The sequence below is a fragment of the Pieris napi genome, chromosome 14 (assembly GCF_905475465.1).
Source record: "Pieris napi chromosome 14, ilPieNapi1.2, whole genome shotgun sequence".
Taxonomy (NCBI): Eukaryota; Metazoa; Arthropoda; class Insecta; order Lepidoptera; family Pieridae; genus Pieris; species Pieris napi.
Window position 1 is genome coordinate 8,196,079 of NC_062247.1, and position 14,841 is coordinate 8,210,919.

The 14,841-nt window shown below is 31.7% G+C and overlaps 2 protein-coding genes across 2 annotated transcripts; both read right to left on the minus strand.

Annotated features, from left to right (window-relative positions):
* Nucleotides 1-6,848: 6,848 nt before the first annotated feature.
* On the minus strand, nucleotides 6,849-10,012 carry LOC125056042 (follicle cell protein 3C-1). The gene is made up of 4 exons (XM_047658893.1): nucleotides 9,891-10,012; nucleotides 9,132-9,278; nucleotides 8,627-8,806; nucleotides 6,849-7,403 (listed from the first exon to the last, which is right to left on the minus strand). The coding sequence occupies exons 2-4, from the start codon at nucleotides 9,270-9,272 to the stop codon at nucleotides 7,230-7,232; spliced, it is 495 nt and encodes a 164-aa protein (XP_047514849.1). The 5' UTR covers nucleotides 9,273-9,278; nucleotides 9,891-10,012; the 3' UTR covers nucleotides 6,849-7,229.
* A 3,436-nt stretch (nucleotides 10,013-13,448) lies between these two features.
* LOC125055841 (armadillo repeat-containing protein 7) lies at nucleotides 13,449-14,784 on the minus strand. The gene is made up of 3 exons (XM_047658482.1): nucleotides 14,532-14,784; nucleotides 14,279-14,449; nucleotides 13,449-13,845 (listed from the first exon to the last, which is right to left on the minus strand). Exons 1-3 carry the CDS (start codon nucleotides 14,638-14,640, stop codon nucleotides 13,604-13,606), a joined length of 522 nt encoding a protein of 173 aa, XP_047514438.1. The 5' UTR covers nucleotides 14,641-14,784; the 3' UTR covers nucleotides 13,449-13,603.
* Between the last annotated feature and the right edge of the window lie 57 nt (nucleotides 14,785-14,841).

A 14,841-nucleotide genomic window follows, 5' to 3' on the forward strand; every position in this document is an offset into this window, starting at 1 on the left:
CAATGTATCAAGCGTTGGAAAGGTATTATAAATAATGAATTAATTTTTTAAGACCTCTATAGGTACATTGAAATCTAATCTTTATACCTTTGAAGTCATAATTAACCAAGTATTGATGTAAGGCGCTAGAAGAATATATTTCTCAAAATGTCAGCAAAGTCACCAGTACATGTGTATAGATTCTGTACGGATCATGAATGCAAGTTATGATTTTAACGACACATTGTATGAACGAGAAACGGTTTATAACATTGAGAACCGCATCGCTAGAACCGTTACATTTCCACTATCCTTATGTACTTTTTATATATAATATGTTGAAAAACATAGAACGTGATTAACTGGAAACGTCTACGTCTATACTAATATTATAAAGAGGGAAAGGTTTGATTTTTTGTTTGTTTGAAATGAATAGGCTCCGAAACTACTGGATCGATTTCAAAAATTCTTTCACCGTTGGCAAGCTACACTATTTCCGAGTGACATAGGCTATGTTTCATTTTCAAAAAAATTAGGGATGCTTACTAAAACTTGAATAATCTAACCCAAGGTTCAGGACACATCACTATCTATAAATGGATTGGTGTTCTCCTGCCTTTTCTCTTGAATAGTTTACTACTATCTAATATAACAAAAATCTTAGCCACAGCAACGCTTGGCTGAGTCTACTAGTTTTAAATAAAATCAAAGAATCACGGAAATATAATTGCTTCTTTGGGGTTACGCGTCTGCTCTTATCTGTTATGAAATACTTACGCTCGGTTTCAATAACACTAACCGTAATTGTTACGAGTTCTAACATCGCATGTTTTTGTCAGCAACAGCAGTCAAATCAGCTCCGTTATGAAAAATATTATTGCGGCCAAGCTTTATTACAGCTAAGAGCGATAACCGTAGCTACCCAATTATTTATTCTTCGAGAAACGAAATCAGTTTCGGGCTAAATGTTTTTTTTTGTAACAGGGGCTAGAACGCAGGCTCACAAGTCACAACCCACTGCTGCCCATAGACACTCACATTGTCGGAGTGTTTGCAAGTGCGTTGCCGGCCTTTAAATGTGTGCATTAACTGATAAAACGTTTAAATTTAGGGACTTATTGTAAAATTGGTTGCGTAAATGACGGAAATAATGATTTAATTTAAACGATACTTTAAACTTAAAACCTTTGTTCTTTACCAACATTTTTACTGTTAGTAATAAATCAAAGGTCCACGAATAGATCGTAAAGGTGGTCACAAAAGCCCGACTTTTAGGGCCCTTCAGAAAGTGTGTCGACTAGCCCTTCGCCTCGCGCCCCTGCGCTTGGAAAACATTTTATAGTTTTCCTACGAAGTCACAATGTTCAATGAGGTTAACTGTAGGCCTACGATTATGGTTTGTGTATATTTATTTAGTACAATGTCGTATGTTTAGTAAAATTACTATATTATTTACGCAGATAAATGTGTTAAAAAACAATTGTTTATTTATATTTATTGTATGGTTTTCAAAGCATTTAATGGCATAAAAAATAATTTGGTTTTACATTTTACAATAATGATAATTTGTTTTGAATAAAAAATATATTTATTTATTATTATTTAAATTATTGCATTTATTATAACAATTTTTGAAACTACCAAAATTCTTCTACTATAATTTGTTTATTAAAGTTCATCACATAATATATAATGCTATATCTACAGTATATGTTACAAGCTATCTTTTCTATAATATATGAAATAGTAAACATAAATGTTACAAAAAATTAAATAATAAAAATCACTTCCAATTTTAGATTTTACTACTTAACAATAAACTAAATAAAATTTATTTATTATTATATATTAAACAAATTATAGTAGAAGAATTTTGGTAGTTTCAAAAATCGTTATAATAAATGCAATAATTTAAATCGGTGAAAAACACGCCACAATAATTCATAGTTAAGCATTTCGTCTTCTGCTTACAGAAATTACGAAATTGCTGACAAGGGACCACGCTTCTTTGAGGGCAGTGCTCGGGTGGGGTAGGTTGCGCAACGCATCACAATAACACTACGTGCCTTGGCAGCGCCTGCGCAGGGGTCATGCGCCTACCGAGTACTGAGTTCGGGGAAATATGAAAGCATTGTCAGGTACAATGAATGATTTGCTAATCGTTCTTTGGTTAAAAGAATGGCAAAGTGTGACTTAGTTTTATAATAATCACATTTGTATGCCGATTACAATTATAGATAATAAAGTAAGGGCGGATTTAAAGATTGTCTTAGATAGAATATGGAACATGATATTATAATCTTTTGTCTATGTACTAATTAATATAAACGTTTTCAACCGGTTTCAAAACCTCATGGAGGCATAAAAGGTATCGCCTATATTGATGAGATGTTTAATAAATTATTTCAAAAATCTAATTGATTCTATTTATAGTTTTTGATTCTTCCATCATTCTGTTTATGCTTATATCAGAAGGCATTCTTTTATTAGACATAGAATAGGTCTACTATTGTTTGACTAAATTTAAGTATTTCCGAACCAAATCTACTTAGAATCCTTCAAGAAAAGAGCGTACCAATTCTTAAAAGACCGGCAACACACTTTCGAGTCTCGAGCCCTCTGGAATTGAGTGTCTATGGGCGGCTGTATCACTTAACTACTATATGTACTTCTAAATATGTATATAAAATAAACAAGGCCTTTAAGCATTACTAATTCCTAGATTAGAGGAATATCCTATGAATAAATATAATATAAGTGTATCTATACACTTAAAGTAACTGCATTGTACCTTATAGCAATCTTAAAGATCTTCATAACACAAGTCACAATTTTCCATACCAATTAATCTATGCTCATAGATCGGAGATCCATGCAAGGATGCGCAAACGACGTTCGTTTCTTTTTAGAAAGTGGCACGTGGCGGGGTTGTTCACCCTACGCGATCGGGGTCACGCGTCTCCCCTCCCCCCTCTGGCTGGCCCTTGATAAGGAACTCCATTGACACCATCGACGGATAAGGCGTTCCTTGCAATATAGAACGAGTGATAAGTACGATGACAGGTTTTGTTAGTAATGAACACTAGGTAGGGAATACTAGGTTTTGGTATTAGCGGTATTATGTCTGCTTATTCGACACGTATAAGTGTGTATCTGTGTAAAGGTGCAGCGTGATTTTGTCCTAGTTTAAGTTGTTCTAAGTTTTTTCGACTATTAATGGTTGAAAATATTAACTAAACGGGTTTTTGGTAACAATTTTCAAATATTTCAAAGGCATATACATTTATCATAATTCAAATGATAATAATTGAATCTGTATTCCCAAATATATTGTACCGATATGTAATGTATTAAACTATTCATTGTTTTAATATTTATCTGTTTATTGAATATATTTTTAAATTCGTCAAAATCCATAGTATTTTGTAACCGCCTCTACCACGCCATCTACAGTCATAGTTAACAACTAATAACACCGCTGCACAAAAATCGAGATTATGTTACGACCATGACTAATCGTATATTCTTACTCCTTCCTATATGCATACTAATTAATAGTGTATTTAGAAGGTAACTAGTACATGACGTGAAGTAACCACAGAGCAGATAAATAAGGATTATGTAGCAAGTAGCATGCAAGTATGAAGCCGGGATTAGCATACATCATCTAACTTGATAGATTCAAAGATTAAACATCGAAACAATTTGTCATTTTGTAAAAATCCAGCGTAATGTTAATACCAACTTCACGACAAGAGATGGCGCTCATTCATTCAAATAAACTCTAATAAATGTAATATTCCGTCATATGTCAAGTCGTGGCAATCCTCACGCTGTCCACGATTGCTGAAGAGCACTCTTTTTCTTCTTTTAGTGCCTCTCTATTACTGGAGGTTGGCCGTCAGTCTCTTGAAGCGTGTCTTGTCCAGATGCAGCAACTCTTCCGAAGAGCACTCAAAACTATGTAAATAATGTTACTAATGAGTCAAAGAAGCTTTATTTAAATGTACTTCTCTCTCTGGGTCGGTAACTCATATCTGAGAATCGTGGTCAAGTATAAAATATGGCGGGAATATTTTTCATTCATCCACCAAAGGTACTGCGCTTCTTTTACTTTTAAGGTGTGTAATATTGAGGACGACTAGTTTTTGACTTTTACCTGTCCAACTCGTTGGTGAACGTCCACGCGATCTTTTGCCTTCGGTGTTGCCAATCACGGTGAGCTCTAGGTTCTCGTCCTACCTACGCATTGTATGACCAAAGTACGAAATGATGTGTTGTCGGCATATAGTTGATATGGGTTTTAATAAGGAGCTGGGATCGATGGGTGCGTTTAACGGTCCACGGTGTTCTTGAAATCCGCCTCCAGCACCACATTTCAAAGGCGTCAATCCTTTGCCGTTTGCCGAGGTTGTCCACGGCTCCATACAGGAAGATAGAAGTTGCTTTTGATACCAATTCGTCTCTTCCTAAACGTGTCATAGCATCTTTCGCCATTCCAATTCTCCGCTGCCATGATTGCCGTAATACTTGTAGTAAGAATCATTTGTGTTATGGTAGTAGTAGAGGCGGCACTGCTAATATGAACAATGTCAATCAAAATTTTTCTTTAATCTACTCAGTACATCAGTTAGATACATTTCTGTTCTATTTCACTGATTTACTACCACACAAATGACAATGCGCCATTTTGTACCGTTGTTGATTGTACCTATCATACGCAAAAATTATCTTGTTTCAGCGATTCGCTAACTTTTGCCACTTTGGAGAAACTAAATAAAAATACTATAAAATTATTAATACCCCATTTTAAAAGGCATAGCGCAAGTGTAAGTGTTGTTAAAAACTATTATTTTATTTAGAAATATTTGATTAAATACACCCTAAACATAACTAGCTAGCTAAATATACAGTATTTACAATTTTCTGTACCTCTTTTATTTTATTTTATATCTTTATCTTTAACCTTTAAAATTTTCTGTACCTCTATTATTTTATTTTATATCTTTACCTTTAACAAATTAAGATATTAACTTACTCATTAGTCATACCAAAATCAAAGTCTTTGGCTACTTAAGGCCAAGGTAATTAATGATTGAGATGACCACCATTGAGTCAAATTAATAATTAATATTATTGATTTTTTTCGCAATTAATTTTGCGACTCATTGCATTTCTTAGATAATTTGGACAATGACATTAAATACAATATATTAAATTACAATAATATAATTTTATAACTACGTTATCACATTGTTAAACTACACTACCAAAAATTCCTTAACGACACTTTTTCATACCTAACCGTTTAATATATATTAAGTTTTTCCAGGATCAGTAAACATAAATGTCGATCAAGAAGTAGGTATGTGGCAGTAGTGCGATACAGTTTTAATGGGGATGCGCACACCCGCATAGCAACCGCAGCTGAAACTAGGCCAAATTGATTGACTTATTTTTCTATTTACGACAGCCCTGTTTGGCGAGAACAATGCAGGCTATTTGTATCTCAGGATCCTTGTTATTAATGTTTCATATACTGCGTTATAGGGCAAAGTCCAACTCACGAAGACGAAACAACAATTTCAAAACCAATTACCGTGTCATTAAAAATAATAAAGTGATACTCATCAATAAATAAAACACTTATTACATTCAAACACACATATATAAATATAAAATAACGAAGAATGAGAACGCATGAAACACGCATGTAAATCTTAAAATTTTCCGAATTTGTTTAAAATTTCTTTTTCCCAATGACACTCAATTGGGACTACAATAATTCTAATTAAAAAAAAATTATGGACACAATTATAAACGTCAGTAAAACAAATAATGCTCCTAAATTTACATTTACTGCCAGTTCTCAAATCAAGGCCGTGGAACGGACCAGAACTGGCAATAAACTCCGTCACTCTTAAATGGCAAATCTCCTTTATACAAAATGTTTGTAAGCAAAGTCAATCATACTCATGTTAAAGCAGTTACTTATTATAATTAAATATTGAATAAATAAGAAACGTTTCACCTCTATCAGCAAGGCGTGGTAAAATAGGTTCATGCACTTACATTACTGTGGGAAACGACACGCAAACACGTAGTATCAAGGTGATACTTAGATAAGGATTGGTTTTTAGGGGTTCTACGAGACTTATCGGTTTCTACGTAGCCTAAATTTTAGAATTAGGAGGGCCAGGAGGCTAAATACCTACTGTTTTGTTGTATCGGACCTGCAAGAGAACAAGTCCGATTTCATGAGATTCATTTATTGGTTGGAATATGCGCTTTCTGTCAAGTAAATTGTAACCCCTATGACACAACCTAGGGATAACGTGGCAAACTTGAATAATAAGATTATATAATATAATTTTGTTAAAAAAAAACGTGGGTGTACCCTATGTACACGCGTTAGAAGTTATACGTCTCTGGCGTATCAAGATAATTTTTTTTTCATAATTATTATTCTGCGTTTGTAGAAAAAGCGACACTAACAATAGAAAAGGGGTATTTAAAACATTGAAATTTTTATTATAACGCATTATCTAGTTAAATAAAGTTTATTTAAATATCACAAAATGAAATGTTGACTATAGCAGCTATAGTCAACATTTCATTTTGTGTATATAGCTATAGTATAGCTAACTTCAGGGTGTCGGTTTTTTGTGACGGTGTGCGCGCGCATCGTAAAAATGTACTCTCATCATTTTTCCCTAACGCATTCCCTATCATTAAAATTTACATACATTTTATTGTTCTCGAACGTTAAATATATTTCGTCTGGAACTATTTAACGTACTGTGGTAAAAATCTTGTAACGGTAATAACACGTTATTGGGATAAATTAAAAATTAAATTACATTTTATGAAAAATTTATTTAACCAGTCTTATGTACATAATATAACTTAAATCTAATTTTTACTTATTGAATAACGAAACCACGTGATAATTAAACTTATTTTACTTAAACTAAAGAATTAGAATGAAAGAGTACCTAATGTGATGCTGATCATAACTAATATAAAACAATAAACGTTCTTATTACAAAATGTAAATTTGTCTTTTTCTTTTTAGGTTGCTAAAATGAAAAAAAAAATCATTTATCAATTTTAAAAAAGGAATCCTCGAAAAATCTTTGTCTAATAAGGAAATTCTCTTTTTAAAATCGACAATTTAATATTTCAAATTTAATTTGAAATAAGAACATGCTTTTCTACCCTATGATAGTCATAGAGTAGAAAAACTAGTGTTAGCACTTATGATGTTGCCCATCTGTACAACAAAACTCCTTGCCAGCAGAGAAATTTGTTGGATTCCATTCGCTGCCACAATTTCTGACGAAGAGGAACGCCTTCTCGCGGTGAACGTCACGCTCCACGGCGCCGCAAATCACTGGCCCAGCGCGCGGTAGGTACTTCAATATCTGTTAAAAGAAATATTTAGAAGTATATCTTCTAACATCGTCAAAGAATCATTATAAACACTTAAGCTATCTGTTACGCTGTATAGCGTTACAGATAGCTTAATGATAATATTCGTATTGTTTTAACCAATAAACCATTGGCTTAACAGTCGGCTACTAAAGTTATTATGTAAATAAGTTCGCATTTACTCAGAAGCCTAAAAGGGTCTTTTGCTGTTCTTTACATATTTAATTGTATAATGTCGTGAGAAATGGACGAGAATCTATGCGTCGTCTTGTCGTGCGTCTAAGAGTCGTGAGGAATTAAAAAAATGGGAAAGAGAAAAAGAGGAGTCAGAAGAGACAGGTCAGGAGTTAAAGGGATGATCTGCAAACGCTAAAGGGGACTGTATGAAGAGAGCTAGAAGAGGTCTGTATAACTCAGGACACGTTTCAGGCAAACTATTTAATTCTGTTTCTTCCTTACTTTTTAAAAAGTTATTGTACTGAAATAAAATTTTAATAATAAAAAATAGTGAGCTTTTAAGGTTTAACAAACTTCAAACCCGACTATATACTTGGGAATTGACATAAATAACGCATCCTGAACTTAATACATAGGAAAGCGGTATCTAGCTGTAATTGCAACATCAAGACTAATTGAAATGGAAATCTTCGAAGGAAATGCAATGTTTACGACGTTTTATTGTCTGTCACTTTCTAAACAAATAAACTATCGATGAATAGGTTATTACCGTTCTCATCGATGTATGTGTATCCTGGTAATAGAAATTAAACACACTCCTTTAAATTAAAAATAGGCATTTTTCGGTTTGGAAATTACCAACTTGCCTGTAGAATGCGTAAATATCGGAAAAACAACAGCACAATATAACGCTATAATTATATTTTTTCTTAACTTGCTTAGAATCTGCTTGTGTTTCTTATTAATAGGCATATTTTGATATGTTTCCTATATATTTATAACCCTAAAGACGAAATAACGGCGTATTCCGCTTGCGCGTGCGGATTTCTTTGACACATCTCATATCACGTAGGTACCTACATTTGCCTTCAAAGGCACAAGTTTGTTTATCGTTGACATCCTAATCACCTCAATCGTCCTACTTTTGGCGTATAACTTATACGTTATATTATTAAAATTATAGTATTAGAAGCTTTATGTAAATTCTACGTAAGTTGGAATGATTTTAATGATTTACTGAATCTGTATTGATACTCACCACGTCAAGACAAGTGCTGATGCAGTGTTTGAAACCGATGGATCCACAGGGAAGGCTGGGACCATCGGTGTCGTATGTAACAACCGGTTCTCCGGTGGGTGGACCCTTGGGTTTCGTGCGACGACCGTCCTTGAAGCCCATTTGTTGGGACATAAACACACCACACTGGCACGGCTCTAACTGGAAACAGAAGATTTACCAGGACTGGTTATTTACTGGTAATTTGGTAATACACACACTAAAAACATATTGGATTTGACAAACAAGAGTCCTACTTCCGTTCCGACTCTTACCCTTACGTTATAATGGAACTAAATTAATAAAACGATTTGCTGTTAATACAATATTAAAAAGTAAAAGATTTAAATTTAATATTTACTATGAAAAATGTATGCTAAAGTTTTACATCTTTGATTCATGTTAAAAATATTCATAAAACGCATCGATGATCAAGAAAGAAAATAAAAGCAAAGATTATCTACTTTTAATTACCAAAATGCATTACCTCATAGTCTTCATCTCCCGTGGACACGTCATCATAACTATTAATAATTTCCTGGTGGTCTCGCTTCAGCTTCCGCCTGGCATCTACAGATACAAACCACAAGCAAGCCACCAATATAACAAACCGCTGGATTCCGCCCATCGTAATCTAAATGTAACATGATATTCATAATCAATAATTATTACTAACTAGCAATATGAGAATTGACAAATCTATATATATAAAAAGAAAATGGTGTTCGTTTGAGGCTCTTTCACGCTTAAACCACTGATCGTATCGACATGAAACTACCACCATTGGATGCGAACCACCTAGATGGTTTATGGCTATTTATTTTTTTAATTCCAACGTTCCTTCATTTTTTTATTTCTGTTTTACTTTTATGAAAATTTTTCCCGCTAATAAAAACAAAAGAGGCTTCCTAGAACCGCAAAACGTCAACATCTGTTAAAAACTCGATTTTCGAAATATTTCAATTTTCTTAGCGGGAAGTTAAAAAGAAGAATAATAAAAATATGAAAAAAAATAAAATAATGAAACATAAAATTTATTTTAATTCGTCCAGCAAAGCGGGCGCGAAACGGCTAGTAAAATATAAAGTTAGAGGGGATATATTATATCCTTCAACAATATCACAGACAGTTTAAAAATTTAAAAAATACGTATTTTAAACACGGAAGGCTGCTTATTTAATTAATCAATAAAACACGCAAAAATATGTCCCATTCGGGAGTATAAAAAATTGAAAATTCAACTTACGTATTCAGTAACTATATCACTTGTACAATTCCATATTAATGATTGATGACACTTGGTGGCTGACTATTTAAATTGATTTAAGACGGGTCATAACACTGTTGCTGGGTCAGCAGAATGTAATACGTGCTCTTTTAAATGTAGATATGCAACGTATTCACAAATACCTACGTTCTATCGATAAATATTAATCGATAAATAGATCTTTAACTAGGATATCTCTGATTTCTAAAACACGTGTCCAAATATTAAAAAAGGGTGCGTGTAGTTATGTACGCGCGTAAGAAGTTATACTTCTTTGGCATTATTAAAAATAGTTTTTGATTGCATGCAAATAATTAATTACAATTAAATAATCAAAGACTGGAAACGGAGTCATTATAGTCAATAAAGTTAGCTCAGTTTACATTTGAAAAATTAAATAAATAAATATTTATTATTATTCTCTTACATTAAGTGTAACATAAATTCTATTATTAATCGAATGTTGTTTTTTAATTATGTCCAATGCCGTATTCCGTGGGCATCTTCATTCTGTTAATTTTGTGTCACGGTGCGCGCGCATCGTGAAATTTCACTCTCATCATATAAAGAAGTATAACTTCATAAATCATATACTACAGAGCCCGATACCCTTGTACCATGTTTTGTATACTTTAAAAACACATATGGCCAAAACTCTCCCCTCATTGAAATCAATATTCGTTTACTTTTTATAATTCATGTATCGATGTTTCTCTTCATTTTTGTTGTTTGTCAGAGAAATAAACATTGATACATAAATTTTCCTTTAGTTATTATAATTTATGTATAGATATTTGCTTCTCTTCATGTTTATGTTTGTCTATAACTTCTTGTCACATTAAATCTTGTAATTTTCTTTATGAGCGTTAGCAAGCTTTTGTAAATAAATAAATACATAAAAATTACATAATTTAATGAAATAAACCTGTAAATACTTAGCATACACTCTCGCATTCTAATGATGAAAAAAAATTCAAATTTCAAATCTATAATCTAGTATAGATGAAACTTTAACCGTTATATGTAAAATGCAACGAACAACCTCCATTTATTAACCTTCATACATTTCCGTTTTTTTAACCGACTTCAAAACAACTGAAGGAGGTTATGTATTCGACAATTTTGTATTTTTTTATGTATGTAACTCTATGAATTCTATAGTAGCTTTCACAATCAATTCACTAAGTTGGTACAATATTAACTTACCACTCGTAGGTACTACGAGTCGTTGAAGTTTTTTTTTTATAGAACAGGGGGCAAAAGGGCAGCAGGCTCACCTGATGTTAAGTGATACCGCCGCCCATGGACACTCTCAATGCCAGAGGGCTCGCGAGTGCGTTGCCGGCCTTTAAGTTAGTGTTTAAGAAACACGGATTATACCATGATTTAAGTTTTCGTTTACGTCGCTCAATGTCAAGTATATGCAGCTCAAACATATTTCCATATACCAAATGGTATAATTCCAATCAAACGATGTATGTTTGTTTGTTTATGTTCACTTGTACGTACGGAATTCTAATCAAATTTTTTATTTTAAGAACTATTGTATTTTACATGTTATTCCTACAAAGGGTATTCTATATACAAATCTACGACGATGTTGGTGTGGATTTAGAACCTCAGCGAAAGATACTTGTTTTTGAAAAAGTTACCTTATATTCGAAACTACTTAGTTTATTAATGTGTATAACAAATAAATAAACAATCAATTCCATAAATTAATTTTAATGGAAAAACTTCAAGCATTCCAGATAAAAATACAAAATGCATTGTACTTAAACATAACATGGTTTTAAAAATGCAACATATAACAACAACCCTCAATAATACTGCCATTGCATTAAAAGTGACTTAAACTTGTAAGATATTCGATTACCGGAGGAACAAAGTAAACATTAACGTTATTAGAACAAGACAAGCAAAAGTTATAAATAGCCGCTTAGAAATAAATATGTTTAAAAAAATCATAAATAATAAACATCTCAAACAAGAGACAAAAGCGAATCCAAATTTTTTCATTGAATACCACCGGTTCCAAATTCAAATTTGTACCGAGTAAGAGATTGACATATTATAAAACGCAGACTAATGCGTCATATTTGAAACTTTTTAATTTCGCGTATAATCACTAGGAGCTTTGTAAGCTATTCCATAATATATTTGTACGATTTTAACTTAACGGTTTAATATTTAATTAATATCTATTGACTTTACTTTAAACAAAATATAAAAGTATTGACTTGTAATAAATACAATTTATGGTATTCTAAACATAACTGACACAATTATTTTAGTAGTTTGATGAGGTAAATCCGATGTTGTTTATGTTAAATAGAATTAATAAAGTTTTCGCCTAAACATTAGAAGCGAATCTAATTTATATTTTATTATATAGTCAACCTATAATTGGACATTTTTATTTGGACAGGCAATTATACATCTCAAAGTTTGTTAGACATTAAGGCATGCCTTAATCATTTAACAAGCTACCATGATTACAAATAAAGATGGTAGTCTTAAAAGGCCTATTCTATAATAAAACAAATTATGTATATAATATTACACCTGAAATATAAAGGTTTATTATTGTGCATATTGGAGAAACCTTTTAAAGTACAATTATTGTACCCTTTATACCACAGATATACTGTATATCTTGGTATAACTGTAACATAAGACCAAAAAATTTGTGTTTAAAATTAGAATGAATGAATATTTTAATGCTTTATAATTTTAAACATCTTTAAATAATCCATAGACATGTTAAATGAGCAATTTTATACATATTTAATTCATTATACATATATTATATTTCTAATACAATCACAATATTAATGTAAATTACTATAAAATAGTAGATGCTTCAAATATTCCTCCTTCATTAAAATCTGACTAAATATAGAGTTATTAAAACAAGACATATAATAAAATTGTACTCAGTATTAGGATTTATGGTCATTGGCACTTATAAAGTGAAATACAACAATGGTGCTATAATAACAAGACAAGTAGTAGTTTTATAAATAGTCACTAAATTCCATAAATTAAGTCCATAAAAATAATTAGGAGCTATAATTTCGCTATTGCTCCTAATTTATTTTTAATTCAACTTCGATTTTATTTTTATAGGACAAATTACTGTATATACATAAAAGTTGGCTTATCAACTATAATGTCAAATCACTTTACAAATAAAATAAATTACATAAATCTATTATCTTACAAGTCCTTTGTTAGCATTAATTTAGCTTCACCCTCAAACACAACCTTTTTCTCCTCCTCTACGACACAAAAGAATTTTACTTTTAATAATTTCCGCACATCAACCAATTCTACACTGATTGTAAGTTTCTCACCTACAAAACACTTGTTTGGAAACTTCATTGTTTGCGAAACCAAAATTGTGCCTGGTCCTGGCAAATGAGTGCCGATGAGGCCAGCAACCAAACCGTTTAGAAATGCACCATGCACTATTGGCCTTTTATTTCCATTATTTTTATGTAAATAGTTATGATCACTTGTGAGATTCGAGAACGTATCAAGGTCCTTTTGGGTTAAGGTTTTTTGTATTCTTATTTTGTCACCAGCTTTAAATGCGGCTCGGCTAAATGATGTTGTGTGTAATTTACATATTTTTTGATAATTTTTATTATTGACTGCAATGTAGGGAAACCTGTTTGACAGCATCCTATTCATGACTTTTTCTGGGTCTCTAGAAATATATGTGCGAGATTTGATATTACTTTATTTTCTGATGTTTTTAATATTTCAATTTGACGAATAACTTGGCATTCATTCGAAATTGATGTAATGTTATAAATCTGTATAAATGTAGTTATAACATCTGCAACAGTCTCACTGTGTGTTGACGTCAACAAATTTTCCAGAGGTTTGACTCCATCATGTTCCATCAAATATTCAACATTCAGGGGATCTGAAAGTTCATAAAAAGCATCAAAAACACTGAATATCAGAATTATCTCAAAACATATTTAGATTATTTTTTGACATAGTTAATTAGTATATGTATGATACCAAGTAAATTATATTCTAATGCACAATTAATCTTAAAAGCAATTAAATATTGGAGGGAAAGATATGCATAAAAACTAAGTTCATGATTACTAATGTAAGAGATTTAGTTCTTAAATAACTTTAGTTTTATATCCTAACTAGTTGAAATTCATGTCAGTTGTTTTAATTAACTAAGTTTTTCTGCTTATATAAAAAATATTTGGGATATGGATTACAGGCTTTAGTGACTCTTGGGAGTCGATATGCAAATAAGGTATTAATTTATGAATATGTGTAATGACAAGTAAATATGACTCTTGTAACTAATTATAAAAATAAAAATAGGCACAAACCAGAACATAAATTGCAAATCCCAGCTGCTGCAAAATGTAGCAATTGGGAGTTAGCTTCATTTTTTATAACATATAAAAATATGTCATAAACACCAACATTGCGAATAAATACGAAATTGATCGGGTCATAAGCAAAATTAGCCAAATTTGCAAGTACTTGGCATTTAGCATCTGAAAGTGTGAAGCACCAATTCATTATCGTTTCATACAAATCATAAATAATTTACATAATGACAGAGATATAAATATTTACCAACAGAATTTGAATTTAAATATTCATCTACTAATATTGATAAATAACTTTCACGATCAGTTCCATTTTCTGGGGTATGCTTCTTCAAGTATGATAAACTTGTAAACATTTGATCTCACTTCGTCTTTAGTTTTCTTCTATTCAATTAACAATGATATCTTTTACGGAATTTGCTGATTTTCAAAAAAAAATAACAAAACACAAATAGTTATTTTATTTTAGCAAAAATGAAAAGGTCACTGTTGTCACATGTCAATTGTTAATATGTCAAAAAACCGATCTCCTACTTTCCATGTTCATATTACACAAC

Bases quoted from the DNA above. Each gene is read 5' to 3' on its own strand.
- LOC125056042 (XM_047658893.1), bottom strand. From the start codon at position 9,272: ATGGGCGGAATCCAGCGGTTTGTTATATTGGTGGCTTGCTTGTGGTTT. The intron at 8,807-9,131 runs GTAATGCATTTT...TTCTGTTTCCAG, and splicing joins CGGGAGATGAAGACTATGAG to TTAGAGCCGTGCCAGTGTGG. The intron at 7,404-8,626 runs GTGAGTATCAAT...TTCTTTTAACAG, and splicing joins TCAGCACTTGTCTTGACGTG to ATATTGAAGTACCTACCGCG.
- LOC125055841 (XM_047658482.1), bottom strand. From the start codon at position 14,640: ATGTTTACAAGTTTATCATACTTGAAGAAGCATACCCCAGAAAATGGA. The intron at 14,450-14,531 runs GTAAATATTTAT...TCACACTTTCAG, and splicing joins TTTAAATTCAAATTCTGTTG to ATGCTAAATGCCAAGTACTT. The intron at 13,846-14,278 runs GTTTGTGCCTAT...ATGAACTTTCAG, and splicing joins GATTTGCAATTTATGTTCTG to ATCCCCTGAATGTTGAATAT.